Raw genomic sequence first — 23,279 nt, forward strand, 5'->3', positions numbered from 1 at the left:
GAAAATAGTGGTTATGCAAAGCATTAGCCTGTGTGTTTCATTTGAGCAAAATACAGCGTATTCACAATACAGCAAGGCCTGTGCCCTATTGCTATATATATATATATATATATATATATATATATATATATATATATATATATATATATATATATATATATATATATATATATATATATATATATATATATATATGCTTAGTAGCCTATCTTCTAGTAAGTTGCAACAAAGATAAATCCTCTGAAAATTCTGAGTTTTAGCAAAACTGGGACGTTGTATTGATCAAACTGAAGCCAATCAGTTGTGAATATATTGTATCTAGCCTACATGGGAAATCAGTTTTTATCTCTTTCTGTTAATTTGTAACTAATTGGATGTGTAAACATTAATGTTGGATTTGTTTTGGCTGCATGTTTTTGTTTGTTTTAATTCCCTCCGAATTAGAGCAAATGCAGATGTTCGTGTTGTTAGAGACATTTATTATTATTTCCTAATGAAAGAACGTATTCTTCCATTGATAAAAAGCCTTACACTGGCTTTCAAAGGTGTATGCGTGTCTTTTCAAGTATACATGAAAGTGAAAGCAAGTTCCCTGGCTTATGTAAAGCTCCTCCGAGAAGAAAGGCACATTCCCTGAAAAGGTTTCAGGTAAGAGCTACACATTATTTACCTCTCATGTTTTGTGCTTTTTTAGAGACGACACTAAAATGATTTCGATCATCAGTTAGATTGAAAGATGTTTCTGATACCATTTAAAAGACTTAACCCTTGCTTATTTTCTTTCACTTATGCTTTTCATGTTTATGGCAGGCTATCATAATCTAATAATTCTATACTGTACTTTATTTTTTAGATTCTTTTTTTTTTGCATGCATGCATGCATGCATGTTTTGCAATTTCTTGTTTTCGTATGATCCTATGATCTCATGATCATTCCTATTGACAAAGCACCATTTTAAAATGCCTTGAACGGCTGGTGTTGCGTAATATATTACTTTCATGACAAGTCATTTTGACTTTCCTTTTCTCATGTATTGAATAGGATTGCTTAATAGCAGTTTGGAGAAAGTGTAACAATGGCAAAATCTCCCACTTTTGGTAAGTAGATTGATGTCAGTTACATGAAATTGAATTGAAATAAATAAATACAATAAAGTAGCAAAGAATGTTTTATTGCCACATGGCTGGCCCAGTGGAAATTGTTGTAGGTACTATGCAAAATAAAAGGAACAATTTGTAAATGTGCAGGTGTGTGATTGTACAATAGCTACTAATATTAATATGTGCAATCCACCTTTTTTTCTGAATAATAGATTGGTATTTTAATGTGACATTATTTGTAAAAACAACAGGCACTGCACAATTGTGGTATGCTCTGCCGTTTTTCTCCACATATCCTCACAAGGTGCTTTTAAAACATAGTTTTCTCTCCTTTTTCACTTCTAATCCCTATCAGCAGTAAAATATCAATCACTGTTAATGATGTTACCAGGGGTTAAATTGGGATTTGTTATGTGGGGGGGCTCTGTGGTTTCAGGCTTTCGAGGGGTGCATGTGTATGCAAAGACTACAAAATCGTATAATTTGACAAACTGTAAAATATAACAAGTTGAGAGAGCCCTCTGCTATGAAAAATAAAATGCTGATCAAAATCATTCTATAGATGCTGGTAGTGTGCAGAGCTACATCTGATGACAATAAAATATTTCTGTAGGCCTGTGCCTTCTCCTTTGTGTCAGTATCAAATATAAGAGTAATGCTACCATTAAAGGACAGAATATACAAAATGCAGTGCTCGACATTAAGCCTGGTTTTGTGCTTGTCCTTTGGACAACTAAATCATTTACTTGTCAGAGTAAAAAAGTAGCTTGACTGGAAAAAAAAAATTATTCAAATCCTTTATATTTTATTTCATATTCTTACATTTGCTAAATTAAAATAGTAAGACACTATAGGGCTGTTACCAAATTAAATAATTTACACTGAAAAAGTACAACTGCGTTCAATAATGTTATGAGATTCTTTAAATATTTTTGAATAAACAAATAAGAAATGCTGGTGGGAAATTTATACTTTTAAACATGAAATTAAACCGCCAGTAGATGGCGGCAAGTGACCGTCTTAATGAGTGAGCCACTGAGTCATTTATTCAAACGATTCACTCTGAATCAAGAATGAAGCAGTTGTTTATGAATGGGCGATTGAATGTTCACTCAACCGATTCGTTCAAAGCGCAGCTGCGAGATGCGCTGCTTCTGCTTTGTTTGGAACTATTTTCGCTGCTACAATAGAACAAAAAACAGGCATATTGCATCTAAAACTTAAGTGATTGATATTAACTACTTGTTTATTGAACTGTTGTATGAAATTAGTGTCAATTTCAATCGAGGTGATATTCAGGAATTCAGCACTTTCGGTCGTGTGATGCTTAACTTTATCATACGTCGTAAATAGCAAGCTAAACTCCATTGAATTTTTATTGCAACATGGTAACGGAGTTTGTGTGAACAGAGCTCATTTGTTTTGAATTCTCCTCAAGAGGTTACGTGATCCTCAACAGCGCAATATCACCGCCAGTACATCCACTATCAGTCGCCACTTAAGCTAGATTAATCATTCTCGCGTTTTGGTTGTTATTGACATTTTATTCAAGCTAATTATCTAGTCAGGCAAGTAAAATTTTCTTTCATTTCAAAAAATTCACTTGTCCCGCAGTCCCGGACAAGCGTATGTCGAGCCCTCGTAAGCCTATGTGCCGGGGCTCAGCCCAGGACGGCCCCGGCCCAATTTAACCCCTGGATGTTACATACTTACACATACTACTGTACACTAGCCTATTTAACACATACATAATATTGCTGCTGAATGACTCAACTGAACGTTTGGGGTTATTCATGGTCTGCTGATAGAGTAATTTGTTAACTGTAACAATAAAGGCACAATATGTAAGATTTTTGGATTAAAATATCCAAAAACCACTAGAACAGTGTTATATATTTTGTTGACTTGTGTACTTACACTATCCCAGATTTTTCCAAGGATGTTTAAATCCAGAGAAATAAGCAATTTTAACCACGGACCATTTGAGTGCGTTGCCTATCAATGACATGATACCTGCGTTACCCTCGATTTCCGATTTTATTTTGTAGAAACCATGGAAACACCAAAGACGCTTTAATATATGTTTTATTATCATTGATATATAGCTCAACACGTTTAGTGTTATTGTTTGAATTTTGTTTTCTTGATTTTTTGCAAGTACCATGTTTTTATCATGCCTCAGTGATAACACTATTTTGTCAAGTGGCTAACATAGCATAATCAGATGCAGCTTCATTTTTAGCAACCGTAATACAGCATTCTTTCCATCATACAATGTTTTTTAAATGAAAAATGAATTGCATGCCATTTAACAACACAAGCCATCCAGCATTTATTAATAAGATAATCTAATATCGATCTAGCTTACTGCAGTGTGCAACAAGTGCCTCATAGCAGCCGCCGAGTGAACGCTAAAAGTAACATTATAACATCATAACACACTCTCAAATGTATCTAATATGATAAAAACAGAGCTGCTTTACCCAACATACTGTACGCTTGACCAGAAGAAGCGGAAACGGTGACTGTGGCTAATGAGAGCAACCGCTCCAGCGGCCTCGTTCAGCTCCCACAGCACTCAGCCCTGCTTTGCTTCATACTGTAACATTTTATTATACAGATTATTTTCCACTGCCTGTGTGTGATTGAAGACGTTTTGAATAGATGACCTCTAATGGCAAAAAACTACATATTGTGCCTTTAAGTGTTAATGTTGTTTTAATACATCTGGTAATTTTGAGAAAGAAAAAGTTTAATATTGATTTTGTGCAGTATGGTTTTTATAATATTTTCTATGTTTGCACAGCAAAAGACATCTTTCAAAGGTTGACCTCGTTCAAAAGAAAAAAAAAGAAATCCACCAGTAACAACTTTGAAATCAACAACACAGAGATCCCTCAAAAGCCAAGCACGGGTAAATATCTAGTCCATTTGTTGTGATGGTAATGAAGGCACAAGTAATGCATAGTGCTATATATATGATATTACTCATAGCAATACTCCCTCTCGTTGGTGCTTCGTTTTCACACTAGTTTTGAAGATCAGAGAGTATATACAAACAGATATGCTGAAGAAGGCCTATCTGAACCTGCTCTCCATGCGCCTGGAGCTCCAGAAAGAATGGGAAGCTGTGGGGGAAGGAACTCCTCCCACGGATCTTGTTAATAAACAGACGGAAGTCAGTATGCTACTTGGGACTCTAAGAGACAAAATGTCTGTCATTGTACGCAACTCCAGTGCTCTGTCTCCGTGCAATAAAGAGCTGTTGGTGTATGTAGCATACATTATCCAGGAGGAAGAGAAGAGACAGGGAGAACCAGGAGTGATGCAGGGATGGAGGGAAGCATGGAGGGATGCAATACGAGACGGGGTTCAAGATACTCTAAAGAAAGTTCACCTGGACAGCTGTGAGGAGAACGCTTCCTGGTTGGCAGTGCATCTGGAGCTTCTGGGTAAAGCTGTGGTGGAGGATTTGGAGAGAGTGAAGACTCAACTTCTGAGCTCATATCCAGAAGACTTTAAAGCGTTTGAAACCTATGTGTCCTGCCATCATGAGGCTGTAGGAGAGCATTTAAAGACACTTCTGGAAATGGTGACAGAGCTGAAAGATTACTACGCTCTTCTAGATTTCATTGTTCATCGCTACCCCAGGTGAGTTTTTAAAAAACAAAACACATAAATATCTGAATAATTTAGTTTCAATTAAATGGAATTTCATTGGTGTTCCACAGTGATCTGAGAGACAAGCAGAGAACTCTTATAATGGAAGAAGACTTGCTAAATAAAATAAAGACCTTATACCGTGATCGCCAAGAGGTAAGTTACTGGAAAGAGAGTACAGTGCATTCTAGGTTGAAGGTACTCTTTGTTAAAAAAAAAAAAAAAATGCATACATTTCTGCGTGACTTTTCAATTCACATTTTTTATTTGTATAGCGCTTTTCACAATACATATCGTTTCAAAGCTTTAAAGATACAATTTGTGATATTTTTTTCCGATAGAGGTCGCTAGAAGCCTATTCAAAACAAAGGCGTAGTTTGATGACGGCAAGTTTTAGAGCGGAAACTTGGGACATGTGGTCTCCATTTCACCGGACGGTGCAAAAGAATAGGGATTGGAGTCTGGAAGAACTCATGTTCGTGGATGCGATTATTAACGTTACTTTAGTATGAAGCAGAGCAGGACCGAGTGTTGCGGGAGCTGAACGAGGAGCTGGAACGATTGATCAACACACGCTTCACGAGCAGCGGGACTTTTATTATGACACAGTCGCCGGCGCCGCTTCCGCTTTTCCGGTCATGAGTTTACGGGAGCTGTCCTTGTCGACAGAACCAGCGGCAGATGGTAAACAGTAATTATGTTCCATAAATAAGTAACACAATCCACCATAAAACGTGCAAGAAGTAAATAAGGAACTGCTTGAAGCAAGCTAGTGGTTTGCTGGATGCTAGACACTACTTCCGCATTTGTCCATGGCACTGTTGTCATGTGGTTTCTACGTCAGTAAAGGCGGTAACAAAGGATAACTGACGTCATTGACAGGCGACTGCACTGCCCCGTGTCACTGTTTAGAATGGGAATTTTCTCATGATTTACAAGTAGTTGAAAACATTAGAGATATTGTTAGTAATCAGCTGGACAAAATATATAACACTAGCCTAGTGGTTTTTTGATATTTTACTGCAAAAATTTTACATATTGTACCTTTAAATGACCCTTTACAATAATGCTAATGAACTCTGAAAGAGAGCTATATGACAATAAAATAAAATACCATACTCGTTGAGTAATAAAAGTATCTCAGTATCGCTTTTACAAAATTCTCCAATAAGCCAAGCCAGTGTTGATTCTCGTATTACGAGCTCTGCCGGCTGTCGCATCCCGTTTTGCCAGCATAATCTCCTGTTTGGCTTTCTTTCTTTCTTTCTTTCTTTCTTTCTTTCTTTCTTTCTTTCTTTCTTTCTTTCTATCTTTCTTTCTCAAATGATTTCCCCACAGGTTCGAGAATTAACTGCTCAATGTAAGTCTTTATCGCTCGATGGTGACAACTAACCTATGGCACGCCCAAACTTTTCTGTATTTACGCATATGAGAGACACGAATGGGCAAGTGCAGTATGTACGAAATTCCCGCGAAAACCATCCCGCTAGGTCTAAAATATAAACATTTGCCATAGAATGAAGGCAAGACAAAAACTCGTTTTGGAAGAAGGATTGACTTAAATTTTGTTAATTTTGAACCGAAAAAAGTTACATAGTGAACACCACGTGAAGTAGCCTAGCCTAATTATGCTGCCTTCACGTAGGCTACTATAGAGGGTATTCGTCGACGTCACTTTCCCGCCGAAAACGCGCTCCCTCAGCTGGACTGAGTGGCAAAATAACCTGCTGCGTGACTGGATTTAACAGGGGAAACTGCGAAAAAGCGTTCCTTACAACTTGTCAAATAAACCCTAATGCATGATATTGACATGCAGCCAAGAGTCGTGTTTCCTGACATTATATGTGCCTGATTTTGACGGCGGGGAAATTCATAAAGCAAATCTGCCAGTGAATATTTTATATAACTACAATATAGGTAGGTTTAAATCCACGTAATCACTTATATCAATGTTATATCGTCATATTGTCCAGCCCTAAAACATATATAGTTTTATAGTATAGTTTTTGTCAGTGTTTACTGAAAAGCACCCAGTTATGCAGAATATAACATGGAAAATATTTAATTGATCAGTTGTCAACACAATATATAACAATACAATATATACGGTATGATTTTACCTCAAAATCCAACAATTTGACACAAAATGGTAACTGCAAATCCACGTTTCTCTGCCTGGAGTCATTGCTTTCTGCAGTTTTTAAATATATACCTCAGGTTTTGTCAATCACAAAGCTCTTTCCCGTTTTGGATGTGTTGTGTGTTTCTCACGACATTCATGCTGAAAACCATTGCTGCCGCGGGGCTCGCACACCGGACGCGATCCTCAGCGCCGCGACACGTCTTTCAAATTCGAACGCATTGTTTTATATTTTTTTCTGAGTCGTAGCTGGGCGTTGCGGACAGGCGCCGAATGTCGCCACCGGTGTGCGTACACTCATAGAAAACAATGCGTTCGAATTCTAAAGACCTCGATTTTGTACACCGCGTCCGGTGTGCGACCCCCTTCAGTATTTTGCCACTCAGTGGGCGTGGCCGCAGTCGTAACGGTCGACGGTAACGTCACATGCATACCCTCTATTGGAAATTTGATAATTCCCGCTTTCCCCACAGTCACCACGAACGAGCTCATCGCATTCAAGTTTTGAAACGGGAGGGTGTTCATATGCAGTTTTTACTTATGAAACTCTATTTATATTTAGGATAATTCCGAGAGCACGTGAAGGCAGCATTAGAATTTGTTTACATGAGTTTGTTTTACTATGATACCATATTTGATACCAGGACGACTTTAAATCTGCACTGGAGAATATTATCATAATTGAAAAAGAAGTGTGGACAAAGAAGAAATCTCCTTATAGAACAGATGATGGATTCCTCACTTCAGAAACCTACATGGACATCTGTCAGGTCAGGACTTAAACTTATCACTAGAGGGTGATCAAAATATTTCTGATTATTTATTAATTTTACAATTTTTATAAATTCCATACAGAGTTCATATGATGTTTATCCATATCAGAATTCCTACACTGAAAAAAGTCTTTGTCATCATTGCGCCTATTGATTTGTGTTGTTAGCGGATAGCAGGTTATGCTGGGAATCTTGAGAAGATCGATGAGAATCTTGGGAAGTCAGTGGTGTGCTTTTGTTTAGAGGAGCTAAATCCATTTCATACAAGGTTTGTGTCACAGTATTATTATAGTTTAACTTGAGATCACTTCTGCATCTTTCCTTCTCTGAAAGTGTCCTTCTCTTTTAGATTTGAAGAAGAGTTTTCACAACACACCAGCTCTCTGTTGACCTCTGACCTGCTGGACAGCTGTCTATGGGTACAATATCACATCAGCTACATCAACAGTTTTAATTCACTCAAGTAAGTCCATCATGAAAGGGACACTCTCATCATATATATATATATATATATATATATATATTACTTATTATGGAAAAATATAAAGTACTTTAAAAGAATATTCTTAAGTGTGAACTAAATGTAAGTCCTTAAGTATAGGACTTAAGTACATCTTTATATGTAATTTCAGAATTACTTCTTTTGTCTTTGAAATATGTTAATGTGTACTGCTAAATACTGACAAGCATTTATGGTAAACTAAAATATACTTTAATGTAATTTCTATTGAAACTTGTATGTCATGTATTAAATATATTTGTAATTAATTTACATATTTGTAATAATGAAAATGCAATTTTAAAATATATTAATTTTTATATTGCATAACACACTGCACTTAAAGTTATAGTCAAGTATTTTACATGTGCTTTAGTAAGTTAGTCAACACATTAAAATAAGTGTACTTAGCATTACAAAATACAAATATTAATTAAAACATGATTATTAAAACATAATGATTTAAGATGTACTTAAATTAAACTTTGACATTATTACAAAGTGCACTTTTTAAAAGTGTACTTAAGTGTGTTAAGAAACAATCTTGAAAGACTACTTAAGGATACTTAAATTAGTCATTATTTTATTAATATTATATTATCTTCTAGTATATTTTTAAATATATATACAGTCAAACCAAAATTTATTCAGACACCTTGAACATTTCATTCATTACTACAGTTTATTCACTATAGTTTAAAAAATGGTAATAAAATATGACAAGATCTCAGAGTTAAACTGTGTCAGAATTTTTTTTTTTTTTAATTATGTCAGATAGCACTTGAAAAACATGGTCAGGTCGAAGTGTCTGAATAATTTTTGGTTCCAAATTTTAATAAATTTTACTGGTAGTCCACTGTATGAAGAATTTTTGGGTATAATATGTCACAGTTTACTTTATTTTGTTATCCTCACTTACATAAATATAGTGTTTACTAGTGGGTGTGCTGCACCCACTAGTAAAAACATATAAAAAAATGTCTGAATAATTTTTGGTTTGACTAATATATATATATATATATATATATATATATATATATATATATATATATATATATATATATATATATGTATGAAGACTTCAGATGCAAAAGCCACTAAGTGCCATTTGAAATTTTCTTCTAAAATGAGCATTTTTATCAAAATTTCACTTTAATGGCAATTAACAAGTCCTTTGCATTGCCATTAAAGTGAAATAACTGAACATAAACATAAGAGCTTGATGAAAATCCTCATTTTATAAGAAGATTTCAGATGTCACTTAGAGGCTTTTGCATCTGAAGTCTTCATATATACTTTCTTTTAAGATTTGAAGTACACTATGAAGGAAAATTCAGTACAGTTAAATAAACTTTTTTTTCACAAGCGTGCTGTGTCCAGGCATGTTAGATGTACAAAGGATAGTTAGAAAAGTAAAATGGAATGTAAATAACATAATCTGAACAATCTTTTTTCATGCCTTTCGAAAGTAACTTTGATGGCACAGGCTCAATAGTGTTCCTGTTACAACTTAACAAAGATCCAGTAATCCATGGATATTGACATGCAGCCAGGAATCATGCTTCCATACATTTATATGTGCCTCATTTTGACATCGGGGAAATATGTAAAGCAACTCCTATATATAAATACAATATAGGTAGGTCTAAATCCAGGCGATCACTTATATCAATGTTATATATATAATCCAGTCCGAAAACTGGAAAAGATTTTGTCTGTGTTTATTTTAAAACAACCAATTATGCAGCATATAAGATGGTGAATATTTTATGAGTTGTCAATAGAATACAATATATACATTATGATTTTACACTAAAATTCTAAATATTGACAAAATGATAACTGCAAATCCATGTTTCACTGCCTGGAGTCTAGTTCTTTCTCTAAATTGCAGTGATCCCTTCTCTTTTTCTCTCTTTTTTTTATTTATGGAGTCAAATTAATGCCTTAAAGTTTTGCACAAAAATAAAGTTTTGCAAAACAAAAAAAAGAATTGAGCAATAAAGAAATGTTTTGCAAACAAAAATAAAGAATTGCAAAGGAAAAATAAAGTATTGAGCAGAAAAAAATAAGTTTTGCAAACAAAAATAATAAATTGCAAAATAAAATAATGTAGTGCAAAAATAAAAATATAATCAATTACAAAAATCAATGACAGCTGTAATCCTATTTTATCTTTGCCACATATTTTTCATGCTCAAACCTACTAATTCATTTGCAACGCTCATTTGATTCTGCGTTTCAGTCAAGCGTGCGCTCACGATACTGGTTTTCTTTTGCGCTGCACTTTTCTGTGCGGTTCTCTTTATGGCACTGGTTTGACGTGGGGGTGGAGTCAAGAAACGGGGGCACGCCTCCGCGAAACACGTCATCGGCAGGAGACGCAGATCGGAACAGAACAGATCAAGTCCTGCATCCCAATATGCATACTATCCACCCTATCCGCCCTAAATAGTATTGAATAGTACTAGTGTCACATACTATTTAGGATGAATAGTATGCATATTGAGACGCAGGCAAGCATAGAGACAGAGCGCATTTATTATAATCTGAAAACCACGCCCACCGGGGGAAAAACAATCCAACCATCTCCAGGCTGCCTTCTTGTCTTTTCTGACACATTACAAAAAACAGAACATTGCCTAAAAGGTGTTGTGTGACAAGGTGTACAGCTAACAAGCTAAAAAACCCAGAAATAAGTTTTTATAAGCTGTTGACCCCAAAAAACGAATGTTTAAGGACACAAAAGTGGATACAGGCAGTGAGACAGAGCGAAACGGGTCATATTACTATAAGAAATGCATTGGAGGGGGTCGTAATCGGCGACAACATATGCTAAACAAACCAACAAAAACAAACCATTCATTATTTTTCACCATGTCAAAGAATTATTTCACCTGTCGCCGATTACGTTCCCCTCCAATGCATTTCGCGGGGGCGTGCCCCCGTTTCTTGACTCCACCCCCACGTCAAACCAGTGCCATAAAGAGATCCGCACAGAAAAGTGCAGCGCAAAAGAAAACGGGTGTCGTGAACGCACGCTTGACTGAAACGCAGAATAAAATGAGCGTTGCAAATGATTTAGTAGGTTTGAGCATGAAAAATATGTGGCAAAGATAAAATAGGATTACAGCTGTAATTGATTTTTGTAATTGATTATATTTTTATTTTTGCACTAGTTTATTTTATTTTGCAATTTATTATTTTTGTTTGCAAAACTTATTTTTTCCGCTCAATACTTTATTTTTCCTTTGCAATTCTTTATTTTTGTTTGCAAAACATTTTTTTATTGCTCAATTCTTTTTTGTGTTTTGCAAAACTTTATTTTTGTGCAAAACTTTAAGGCATTAATTTGACTCCATATTTATTTTATTTTTTTTTTAGCTTTCGGCAGTCTGTAAAAGTATACCTCAGATTTCTTGTCAAATGTATTTATACAGTCAATCGCAAAGTGTTTTTTGTGACATTCAGGCTGAAAACCAATGCTGCCACTCAGTCTTTTTACCACTCAGTGGCCGTAACCGCAGTCACTCTGGCCATCGGTGACATCACGTGCATACCCTCTACAGGGCACAACTGATTGGTTCCTGCTGTATCGGTAGCCAATGAGCTTGCTGCTCAACCTTCAAATACTTGGTCAGCATTTGCTGTAGCAGCGCACTTTCAGAAACCCTTCACCCTCCCCAGCTCCACCTGTACAGATCTGCTATGAGTAATTAATGTATGGTATTTTGTACAACAGCAGCATGTCTTACTTCCTCACAGCAGTGTGTTGTGTATGTAATGAAAGTAGCAAGTCTTGTACTTGCTCTGCAGCAGCAGCAGCAATAACCAACAGCAGCATCAGTGTAACAGATCTATTCTGCCAAGTCCAAACATATCAACATTGTCATACCTATCCCCATGCCAAACACTCAGAAAGTTGTCATGACAGAAATCTGTTTAATCTCACTGTCCCTGTATGAGTTTTTTGAGATGCATGTCAAAGGTTTTTATGTCGCTGCTGTTGTTACAGAGAGAATGTGCAGTGCTATGAGAAGAACTGTTCAGCTCAGGTGGAGCGGCTGGAGAAACAGGTGGATGGACTGATTCAAAGATTTAGCCAGACCCTGATAAAACATTTCAAAACTGATGTCAAGGTGAGCCATACAGCAGATAAATATCTAAAATATACCCAACTTCTTGTCTCAGGTTCCTCATAATCTTAAATTAGCACATTACACATTATTTTTATAATTTAATATTTAGAATATTACTAACTACAATGCCATTTTCCTCAAAGCCTTACATTGATGGTATGATGACAAAAAAATGGCTGAAAACAGATGAAGATTTTAAAGAAGTGGCTTCTAGAATAGAGAATTATCGTGGGCTCTGTAAATCCATGAGAGCTCCATCAGCTCAAGTGAGTCCTTTCATCTGCTCAGAGATGCTCTCTAATGGCCGCAGAGCAACACTTTTAACACAGTGTCTGTATCTGCAGGTTTTCGTGAATGATTTGCACTATTATGTAGCCAGAGAATATGTCTCCCAGCTAATGAAGAAAAAATATTCATGCAAAAAAAGCAAGAACGAAGATGCTGCTGCAAAAATGAGAGAACAATGGAATGAACTCAAGAAACTATTTGAGGACATGGTAAGATCCAGTCTAGCATCACGGAATATACAAGTGGATTTTTCAAGGTAGATGCACTGAAAATATTATTCTGTTAACAGGGATCGTCCTTAAACTGGCTTTATCCATTGGGAGATTACCTTAGTGACATTATTGGAATGGAAAATGAGAAAAAGATAAAAGATCTGTTAATTCCATTAGTTAGTAATTACCCAGATATCAGGTAAGTATTTTAGAGTGTTAGTTCACCCAAAAATGAAACGTCTGTCAATAATTACTCACCCTCATGTCGTTCCACACCCGTAAGACCTTCGTTCATCTTCAGAACACAAATTACGATATTTTTGATGAAATCTGATGGCTCAGTGAGGCCTCCATTTACAGCAAGATAATTAACACTTTCAGATGCCCAGAAAGTTACTAAACACATGTTTAAAACAATTCATGTGACTACAGTGGTTCAACTTTAATGTTATGAAGCGACAATAATACTTTTTGTGTGCCAAAAAAACTAAATAACGACTGTATTCAGCAATATCTAGTGATGGGCGATTTCAAAACACTGCTTCTTTAAGCTTAGAAGATTTACAAATCTTTTCTTTCTAATGAGTGGTTCGGAGCGTGTATCAAACTGCCAAAGTCACGAGGCTTTGTTACATGATAAGTGTTTCAAAATTTCAATAGTTCACCACTGGGGGGCGTGACTTTCATGTGACTTTGGCAGTTTGATACCACTCCGAACGCTCTGAACCACTCATTAGAAACAAAAGATTCGTAAAGCTTCCAGTTTTATGAAGTGGTGTTTTGTAATCACCCATTACTAGATATTGCTGAATAAAGTTGATATTTTGTTTTTTGCTTTTGGTGCACAAAAAGTATTCTCATCACTTCATAACATTAAGGTTGAACCTCTATAGTCATATGAACTGTTTTAAATATGTTTTTGGGCATTGAAAGTGTTAATTGTCTTTCTGGCAATGTAGGCCTCACTGAGCCATCAGATTTTATGAAAAATATCTTAATTTGTGTTCCGAAGATAAATGAAAGTCTTGCAGATGTGGAACAACATGAGGGTGAGTAATTAAAGACAGAATTTTCATTTTTGGGTGAACTAACCCTTTAATAACTTTGAATATTACTATTTAAAAAAAATACATTCACTTGTTCACTTGTTTGATTTAACCACTTAACTTCTCATTTCTAGCAAGAAGCAGTTGTCAGCTGTTCTGTACTTCCGAGACAACGGTTTTAGCTTGGAGAAGCACAATGTTATCAATCAGTTTACTGTGCTTAAACGGGATGCTGGGAACACAAATTATTATCACTCCTTCTTCACTGATATTGAGGTACTTTCCTGAAATACAGTATTGTAGATGTGTGATACATTTTTTGATGCACTAAATTCTCAGATAACATTGAATGAAATAACCAAATATCATCTGTGTCTAACTATTTATTCTGTCTGACTATTTAAGGACTTTATAAATGCACATATTCATATTTAGCCTATATAGGCATTCATTATTCTTAAGAAGTAATACAATTTTATCTTTTACAGTGATATTTCTTTTGGCCACTCTTCAGCTTCAAGAACCATCAGGTTAGGCAAAATATGGGGAAAAATAATATAATAATATAAAAATAACAATCTTGATAATGTTATTCAGAAACACCTGTACAGTACATTACACACCTGACTTCTCTTACTCTCTGGCTACCTATGTAGTAATTCTTACACTCCCCCATGTCAAAAACTGGAATTACAACAGACATTGTGCTTTTTTGTTTAATGTTTAAAAACTCAAACATAATTTGAAATTACTGGAATTAATTTTAGAATTTTTAGCTTCAGAGAGAAGCTTCTGAATGGTTTCACTAGTGTTCATAATGTAAAGAATGTGTTAATGTATATGATAAATATAATCAATCAGGAAACTATGAGGTAAATAAACCCTGTGTACAAGTTTACGTTCTTGAGTTGTACTTGCAGGAAAAGTGCAATAATTCTAATGAAATGTAAAAAGAAATTTCTAAAATTAGACCAATCGTGATTATTAGGCTAATCATGATTATGGTTTTGTGCAAAATGATTGTGATTGTCAGTTTATCGTGCAGCCTCAATATGGCCTGCCGTGTTTTTGGTTGTTTGTTCTTATACCTACCAATAGAGGGAGGCATTAAACTATAGAAGAAAGATTTGCTTTATCTCCTACTTGATGGACTCCATCTGTTTATCTACTGTGATATCAATCATGAAAATGTGATGTGTAAAACACAATGTTAGACAAAACAGAGTGTGTGTTGCTTTTGAAACAAATTCTATTGGTTGGTCATATTTTGTTATTCCCTGTTCTCTTATTTGATGCAAATATTAAATCTATTTTTAGCCTAAGCCTAATATATTTTATGTTCAATGAGCAAAACATGAAGATAAAAATCATTTCCTCCTGTAACTACAGAGTGTTATCGAAAGGATTTTTACTTTTTTAATCTTTTGGGAACATTTATAGAGATTACGATGCAAGATGCTACTTTTGTTTATACATTTGTTTGTTTTTGTCCATTTCTTAACCATATGAGGGGATGGACCTAAATATGTATAAATGACAATTAAACATATATTTATACCTTTCCATATGCAAATAGTGTATATTTGTGTCTCTCGTGAGGGTATGTTATTTCAGGACAGGCTGGCTTGTGTCCAGATGTCCTGAGGATTACAATCTTATCCACAGTCTGTAGAGTTAGATGTCATGAAATGGTTAGGAGGGGATTTTAAAGATATTTGTAGTTCAGAGATTGAATGCCATAGGTCTCTGGCTCATCCATAAGTCCTCTTCAACATAAATGACACATTGCTCACCTTCTCTCACCTCCACATGAGCATCTCTTTGCAAATCCATAATCCCTCTTTGCAACTTGCCCTATTTAACGTGTTCACAGGTCTGAATATTTACCTTTTTTCTCCTCTTCTGTCTCTCAAGAGGATACAGCTTATTCAAATATCTTCTGGCTGATTTGAATACAGAAACCAGAGGCAGCTGATGACTTCCTGGGTGTCATGTCATTGTGAAGATGTGTGTTAGACTCAAGTGTGTGTGTGTTTGTATGAAAATACATGTCTGTGGTGCTGTCCCTACGGTGCTCAGTAAGTATTATATTTAGCTCATCATAGCATTCCTTATGTCAGATGTGTTCCAGCACTCTCTCACCCTGCTTTACCTTATCGTTCGTAGGAGGAGGAGGTGTCACGCTGAGATACAGCACACACACACACGCATGTAATCAACACATCAGTCATGATAAATGCTATCAGGTTTAAATAAAAGCCTCATGAGGTTCCCCAGACCCATCGTTGGAGGGTTAATGAGGCGAACATTAAAGTTGCAGGATATAATACTGAAATTGTGTGGATGGGGAAAAAACATGCAAACCTAAAGCCAGAATAGTGTTGTGAAAGGTGGACAATTATTTGGAAAAAATGTAAAGTTCTCTCTCTCTCTCTGTCACTCTATGCAAATTTCTGGCATTTTTACATTCTAAAAAAAAAAAACTCAACCCATGTTTGGGTCAAATATGGACAAACCCAACCGCTGGGTTAAAAAATTTAATTTTGACCCAAACATTGGTTGAATCAATGCAGCATTTTTTTATAGTGTATACTTCCAATGGAGGTTCAGTTTCTTCTTAGACAGAGTTTTGATTACTATTAAACTGCACAGAATCAGATTTTTCAGGGATCTCTAACCATCCTTAAACTTTTCTGCATAACTTGCACCATGCATAACATTCACCAAAGCAACCACCTCACAATGCCATAGCAACCACCTAGCAACCTGGGGCAGACCTGGGGTGTGTTTCCCGAAAGCATCGTTAGTCAACTATGGTTGTAAGTCCCATTGAACTCAATTGGTAACGACAGAACTTGCAACCATAGTTTGCTTTGGGAAATGCACCCCTGGTTAGAGAATCGGACTTGTAACCCGAAAGTTGCAGGTTCGAGTCTGTGTTTGGGTAGGAAATGTAGGTGGGGGGAGTGAATGAACAGCGCCCTCTTCCACTCTTCCTAACCCTCGAATTGCACCACAGCAAAAATGACTGCCCGTTGCTCCGGGTGTGTGTGCACTTGGATAGGTGAAATGCAGAGGACACCATACTTGGCCACACATCACTAAAGTTGATGATACACGAGGCAACTTTTTGAGCAATATTGCCGAGCAATGTTGCTTGAGCACTTTCCCATTGAGAATGAGCAACAAATTTCTATCTGGATACTTTAGATCAGTTGTGTGTGAGATCCTCCAATCAGATTGCAAGCAGTCGATCACATGACCAACTTAGAGATTTCAAAACAAGATGGCGGCCTCTCAGCGGCAGTGGAGCGAAGAAAAGGAGCGTGAACTTGTATCTTTTTATGATGGTAAATTGTCATGTGTCAGCCCAAAACAGGGAATATACCTCATTTAATACTTAAAATACCAACATATGTCTAAAAAGACATGTTCCGTTTAACGTCTGTAGTGGTGTAAGTTGTAGGGAGTCTGGCATGTGGAAGTAGGTTTTGACGCGGGTTCGAATCAACCTTTTGCCAAACTTTTCCTATCACAAATCAGATCGGAAAGGCATTTATATTTATTAAAAATGAAGAAAATATTTGAAAAGTTGAAATAAAGTGCCCAACAAGTGTTTATAATAAAGTACTTATTGGGTTGGCAGTAGTTTGCTCCTCCCTGATTAGTTGCTGCCAACTGTCCGTTGCTCTAATTAGCTGCCCTATGTCTCACCAGGTTGACCTCTGACGGCAACATTGCTCAAAAAGTTGCCCCGTATATCACCTTAAGTGTGTCACTCAAACTAGAACACCCATGCAACCACCTAAAACACCATAAAAAGATATTTTGCTATGCCATATTAACCACCCAGAACACCCTAGCAGCGACCTAGTTATCCTATAGAAACCATAAAAAACACCCTAAAACTGTCTTTGTTATGCCATATCAATCACCTAGCAATCCAAAAGTAACCTCTCAGAACACCTTAGTAACCACTTTTACACAGGCAAGGACCACTCAGATTTACTTAAAATAAACGTAAAATCTATTTTGTTTTGAAGTCTTACATTTTTTAATTCTACATTTAATGGGTGACGAGGGCTGAGTATACTGGTCCAAATGCTGATTATTGCTTCACTAAAAATAAGAGAGGACTGCCCTAGTTTTCTCTTCTCGTTTCTAGAAACAGCAACATTACACTTCAAAAGAAATCTGTACTCTGCTCTAACACTGCTAGTCATCATCAGTTCATAGTTTCAGAAACTTTTGGAAACCAGGGTGTTCTTTGTGCCCTAGCACACTGCATAAAATAACATGAATTTCAGAATGCCTAAAGTTTTTTTTGTTTGTTTTTTTTGCTCAGGGATGTCTATACACATATAGATCTAGAGAAACAAGCATGCACCCATCTTTAGAATTTTGTGTTTGAACCTCCATTTTTGCAGTAGGGCTGTATATTACTATGGCATCACTGTTGAAGAGTAATTAGCTGGTGAAGCATATTTACTTATGGTGGAGTTAAAGGCATAACATGTAATTTTCTGCCACTAGAGGTCACTTATTCAAAACAAATCTTGATGCCGCCTTGGTTTTGCGGAATCATGGGAGGTGTTGACAAACTGACAAGCTACGCAATATTGCATTATCGCAGATGAATCGCCTTCGATAATGAACGCGATATTGCGTAGCTTGTCAGTGAACTACGGCTCTGTCTATTAAATGCGGCTCCATTTGAAAGCAGGTGATGATGATTTCGCGGTAATTAGGGAACCGGCTTTACTGACGAAATGCGCGTGACAATCGCATGTGATATATCGCCCAGCCCTAGTACTCATGGTAAATCAAGAAAATGAGATTTAAACAATAAAACTTACTGTGTTGAGCTATATAAGATGATAAGTTTTCTATTTTCTTATTTTCCTGATTAATGTATCCAAACAGTTGCTCAACGGAAATCGAGGGTAACTCAGGTATGATATCAGCGATAGGCGACGCACAGACACGCTTCAAGTCCTAGTTAAAATTACTTATTTCTCTGGATTCAAACATTCTTGGAAATATTTGGGATAATGTAAGTACACAAGTCAGCAAAATATATAACATTGTTCTAGTGGTTTTTGCATATTTTAATCCAAAAATCTTACATATTATGCCTTTAACAAAAGATTTCATGAGCATTGTGATGTTTGAAACAGATGTCAAAATAAATGTCAGTAGACCGGGAAGATTTTAAAAAGAGCAGTTCATTCATTCATAAATTTGTAAGATCTTACCTTCATGCTGTGGAAATACAAATCGGAAGACAACGAACACGGCGCTTAAAAGGGGCGGAGCTACATAATGTCTACTCTAAGCACAACCTTCTGCTTTAACCTGTTAATTTTTTGGACAATATTTGGTCAGGACACTAATTGAGTATACTGTCTGTATTTATTGTTATCTTCTATGAAGTGTTGTATTTATAGCCTGTATTTGTTATGTTTGTTAATTGTTGGCCTTGTAAAAACCTGTCATACATTAAACACTGTCTGCAATGTGGCTGCAGAGCCACTGTATTTTTGCCTCTTTCCCTGCCACATAGAAGAGAGAAATGACATGACTAACTTAACCAACAAACATCTGTCTCAGACATACAGGGAAACTTTTCGCTTGCGAGGAGCTAATTTTGTTGATGCAAATATACAGCTTTGCATACATAATAGGCCTACAGCCAGACGCAAAACAAAGGACTGAAGGGAAATGAGCACAACTTCACAAACAACAACCATGGCTGACATGAACAGGGATAAATGAAATAATTTTCTTGCATGCAATCCTGCATTTGTTGACCATGAAACAACCTTTCTCTCTTTCTTTCTCCCTCCATCACAGATCTCGCTCAAATACTCTTGTCTGGGGATGAAATCAAAAATGAGCTTGTGTCACTCCCTGTGCTGTCAGCAATGGTTTTTGAAAGAGAAAAAGCATGACTGAGAGTCACCACTGAGAGCTGAACGGCATTATGGGTAAGAACAAACAGAATGTGTAGTGCAGCACTCAATCCCAGTGCACCTCGTATGATTCTGTTTTATCTTAAAGGTGTAGTTTTAAAAATCAATAATAACACGAGAAGATGAGTTGATCCAAAAAAGGCAGATTCACACTTCATGACTTACTTTCCATTCAGATACCCTGGGGCAGTATCTTCTGAGTTGGATTTCTATGTGCTGTCTGTCTGTATCCCTTTCATGTAGAAGTATAAATAACTTAGGGAATGTTGCTTGGATGTTGAATATGCCTATATGCTCCCTAAATGGAAAGAAATTAAAAAGGGGAGGCAACAAATGGACTAACGCTACTGATCTTTTTGTCATTGTGTAAGCTGACCTAAGCCTCACCCTCAGTTCACCGAAGGGCTTATAATAGAGTTCTCATGAATGCTGTCTTTACAAACAAGCACTGACAGACAAGTGTCAAGCTCTTCATGATCCATCTGTCACCTGAGCCAAACCAGCTTGAGTAGGTGTAACGGACTACACAAATAAGCATAAGCATAAACACACTGTCACACAGTGAGAGAACACAAAGAGGTGTGTAGGGAGGTCACGAGATCATCAAAAGGATGACGTTTAGGAAATTGTCTCTTCAGTGTCACATCCACTGATCCATAGAAAAGAGAAAGACCCTGGAACTGAGTTCTTTTAGATCAATTCATAGATTTCACGTGACGTCACACCCTTATAGGAACACTCACCTGGAGAGCAAAACAAGGCTTCTCTCCGCTGTCTGCTAGCTATTTATAACAGGTTTGTACTAAGTACTAAAACAGTAATATTAAAACACAAAATTCAGTATACATCTTATTAATAAAACATGCTATGCACAGGCAAGCCGCTGAACCCAGAATATTTAGAAATTCTAGATATCACCTGAGCGGTGATCTAAATATTCATGGCTTGAAACATATGGATAATTGAAAGGGCTGTGCTGCAGTTCTATGGATGTCTGGCCTCAAGGTCTCCATGCTAGTCATGTGACTGAAAACTATGAACTTAAAGGAGGTAAATGTACTTTTTTCTGGTTCTTTTATATAAGATATGTGACCCTGGACCCTGGTCAATTTTTAGAAATTGAGATTTATACATCATCTGAAAGCTGAATAGATAAGCTTTCCATTGATGTATGGTTTGCCAGGAAATATCTGGCCAAGATACAACTCTTTGAAAATCTGGCATCTGAGGGTACAAAATAAAAAATAAAAATACCAAGAAAATTGCCAAAAGTTGTCCAAATGAAGCCCTTAGCAATGCATATCCACTCACAAAAATACAAACCCGATTCCAAAAAAGTTGGGACACTGTACAAATTGTGAATAAAAAAGGAATGCAATAATTTCCAAATCTCATAAACTCACAATAGAATATAGATAACATATCAAATGTTGAAAGTGAGACATTTTGAAATGTCATGCCAAATATTGGCTCATTTTGGATTTCGTGAGAGCTACACATTCCAAAAAAAGTTGGGACAGGTAGCAATAAGAGGCTGGAAAATTTAAATGTACATATAAGGAACAGCTGGAGGACCAATTTGCAACTTATTAGGTCAATTGGCAACATGATTGGGTATAAAAAGAGCCTCTCAGAGTGGCAGTGTCTCTCAGAAGTCAAGATGGGCAGAGGATCACCAATTCCCCCAATGCTGCGGCGAAAAATAGTGGAGCGATATCAGAAAGGAGTTTCTCACAGAAAAATTACAAAGAGTTTGAAATTATCATCATCTACAGTGCATAATATCATCCAAAGATTCAGAGAATCTGGAACAATCTCTGTGCGTAAGGGTCAAGGCCGGAAAACCATATTGAAAGCACGTAATCACATTCAGGAATGCTACTGTAATGGAAATCACAACATGGGCTCAGGAATACTTACAGAAAACATTGTCGGTGAACACAATCCACCGTGCCATTCGCCGTTGCCGGCTAAAACTCTATAGGTCAAAAAAGAAGCCATATCTAAACATGATCCAGAAGCGCAGACGTTTTCTCTGGGCCAAGGCTCATTTAAAATGGACTGTGGCAAAGAGGAAAACTGTTCTGTGGTCAGACAAATCAAAATTTGAAATTCTTTTTGGAAAACTGGGACGCTATGTCATCCGGACTAAAGAGGACAAGGACAACCCAAGTTGTTATCAGTGCTCAGTTCAGAAGCCTGCATCTCTGATGGTATGGGGTTGCATGAGTGCGTGTGGCATGGGCAGCTTACACATCTAGAAAGGCACCATCAATGCTGAAAGGTATATCCAAGTTCTAGAACAACATATGCTCCCATCCAGACGTTGTCTCTTTCAGGGAAGACCTTGCATTTTCCAACATGACAATGCCAGACCACATACTGCATCAGTTACAACATCATGGCTGCGTAGAAGAAGGATACTGAAATGGCCAGCCTGCAGTCCAGATCTTTCACCCATAGAAAACATTTGGCGCATCATAAAGAGGAAGATGCGACAAAGAAGACCTAAGACAGTTGAGCAACTAGAAGCCTGTATTAGACAAGAATGGGACAACATTCCTATTCCTAAACTTGAGCAACTTGTCTCCTCAGTCCCCAGACGTTTGCAGACTGTTATAAAAAGAAGAGGGGATGCCACACAGTGGTAAACATGGCCTTGTCCCAACTTTTTTGAGATGCGTTAATGCCATGAAATTTAAAATCATCTTATTTTTCCCTTAAAATGATACATTTTTCTCAGTTTAAACATTTGATATGTCATCTATGTCGTATTCTGAATAAAATATTGAAATTTGAAACTTCCACATCATTGCATTCTGTTTTTATTCACAATTTGTACAGTGTCCCAACTTTTTTGGATTCGAGTTTGTACATTTTTTATATATTTAATGTAGGACATTTACAAAATATCTTCATGGAAGCTGATCTTTACTTAATATCCTAATGATTTTTGGCATAACAGAAAAATCTATAATTTTGACCCATACAATGAATTGTTGGCTATTGGTTCAAATATACCTGTGTGACTTATGACTGTTTTTTTTGGTCCAGGGTCACATATATCACACAAGCAAGTATTGTTGTTTAGGTGTGTGCTGTGGCCTCAGGTCAAAGTTCTGCCAATATTCAGAAAAACGGCACAATTGCGACTGTGATATTTGTTTGCATACAACACAGTGGTGAGGCTTGAAATCTCCAAGTCAGTGAAACAGGGTGGACATCTCTTCTGTGCATCTATTTAATGATCTTATTTATGACTAGTTCAGTCATGAAACTCTAGAGAGCACAGACTGATAGGTCATATACATGCAATCTGCTAGCAATCACATTGTTTGCTATATGTCACAAGCTGATTGGCCTCTGCTGATTCTGCAGCCAATGAGCTTGCTTGCACAACATTTAAATAGTCTGGTTCAGTGTTTGCTATAAGCTGGTCCTGATCAGAG

At 36.6% G+C, this 23,279-nt stretch overlaps 1 protein-coding gene across 1 annotated transcript; it reads left to right on the forward strand.

Moving 5' to 3' along the window:
- The first annotated feature begins 585 nt into the window (after positions 1 to 585).
- On the forward strand, positions 586 to 15,302 carry si:dkey-45k15.1 (exocyst complex component 3). The gene is made up of 14 exons (XM_067385931.1): positions 586 to 648; positions 1,043 to 1,098; positions 3,908 to 4,015; positions 4,134 to 4,752; positions 4,833 to 4,917; positions 7,546 to 7,671; positions 7,842 to 7,942; positions 8,024 to 8,137; positions 12,189 to 12,312; positions 12,456 to 12,578; positions 12,657 to 12,809; positions 12,890 to 13,011; positions 13,993 to 14,134; positions 14,347 to 15,302. Exons 2-14 carry the CDS (start codon positions 1,077 to 1,079, stop codon positions 14,347 to 14,349), a joined length of 1,842 nt encoding a protein of 613 aa, XP_067242032.1. The 5' UTR covers positions 586 to 648; positions 1,043 to 1,076; the 3' UTR covers positions 14,350 to 15,302.
- The last annotated feature ends 7,977 nt before the right edge of the window (positions 15,303 to 23,279 follow it).

The sequence above is a fragment of the Chanodichthys erythropterus genome, chromosome 5 (assembly GCF_024489055.1).
Source record: "Chanodichthys erythropterus isolate Z2021 chromosome 5, ASM2448905v1, whole genome shotgun sequence".
In the NCBI taxonomy this organism is placed as follows: domain Eukaryota; kingdom Metazoa; phylum Chordata; class Actinopteri; order Cypriniformes; family Xenocyprididae; genus Chanodichthys; species Chanodichthys erythropterus.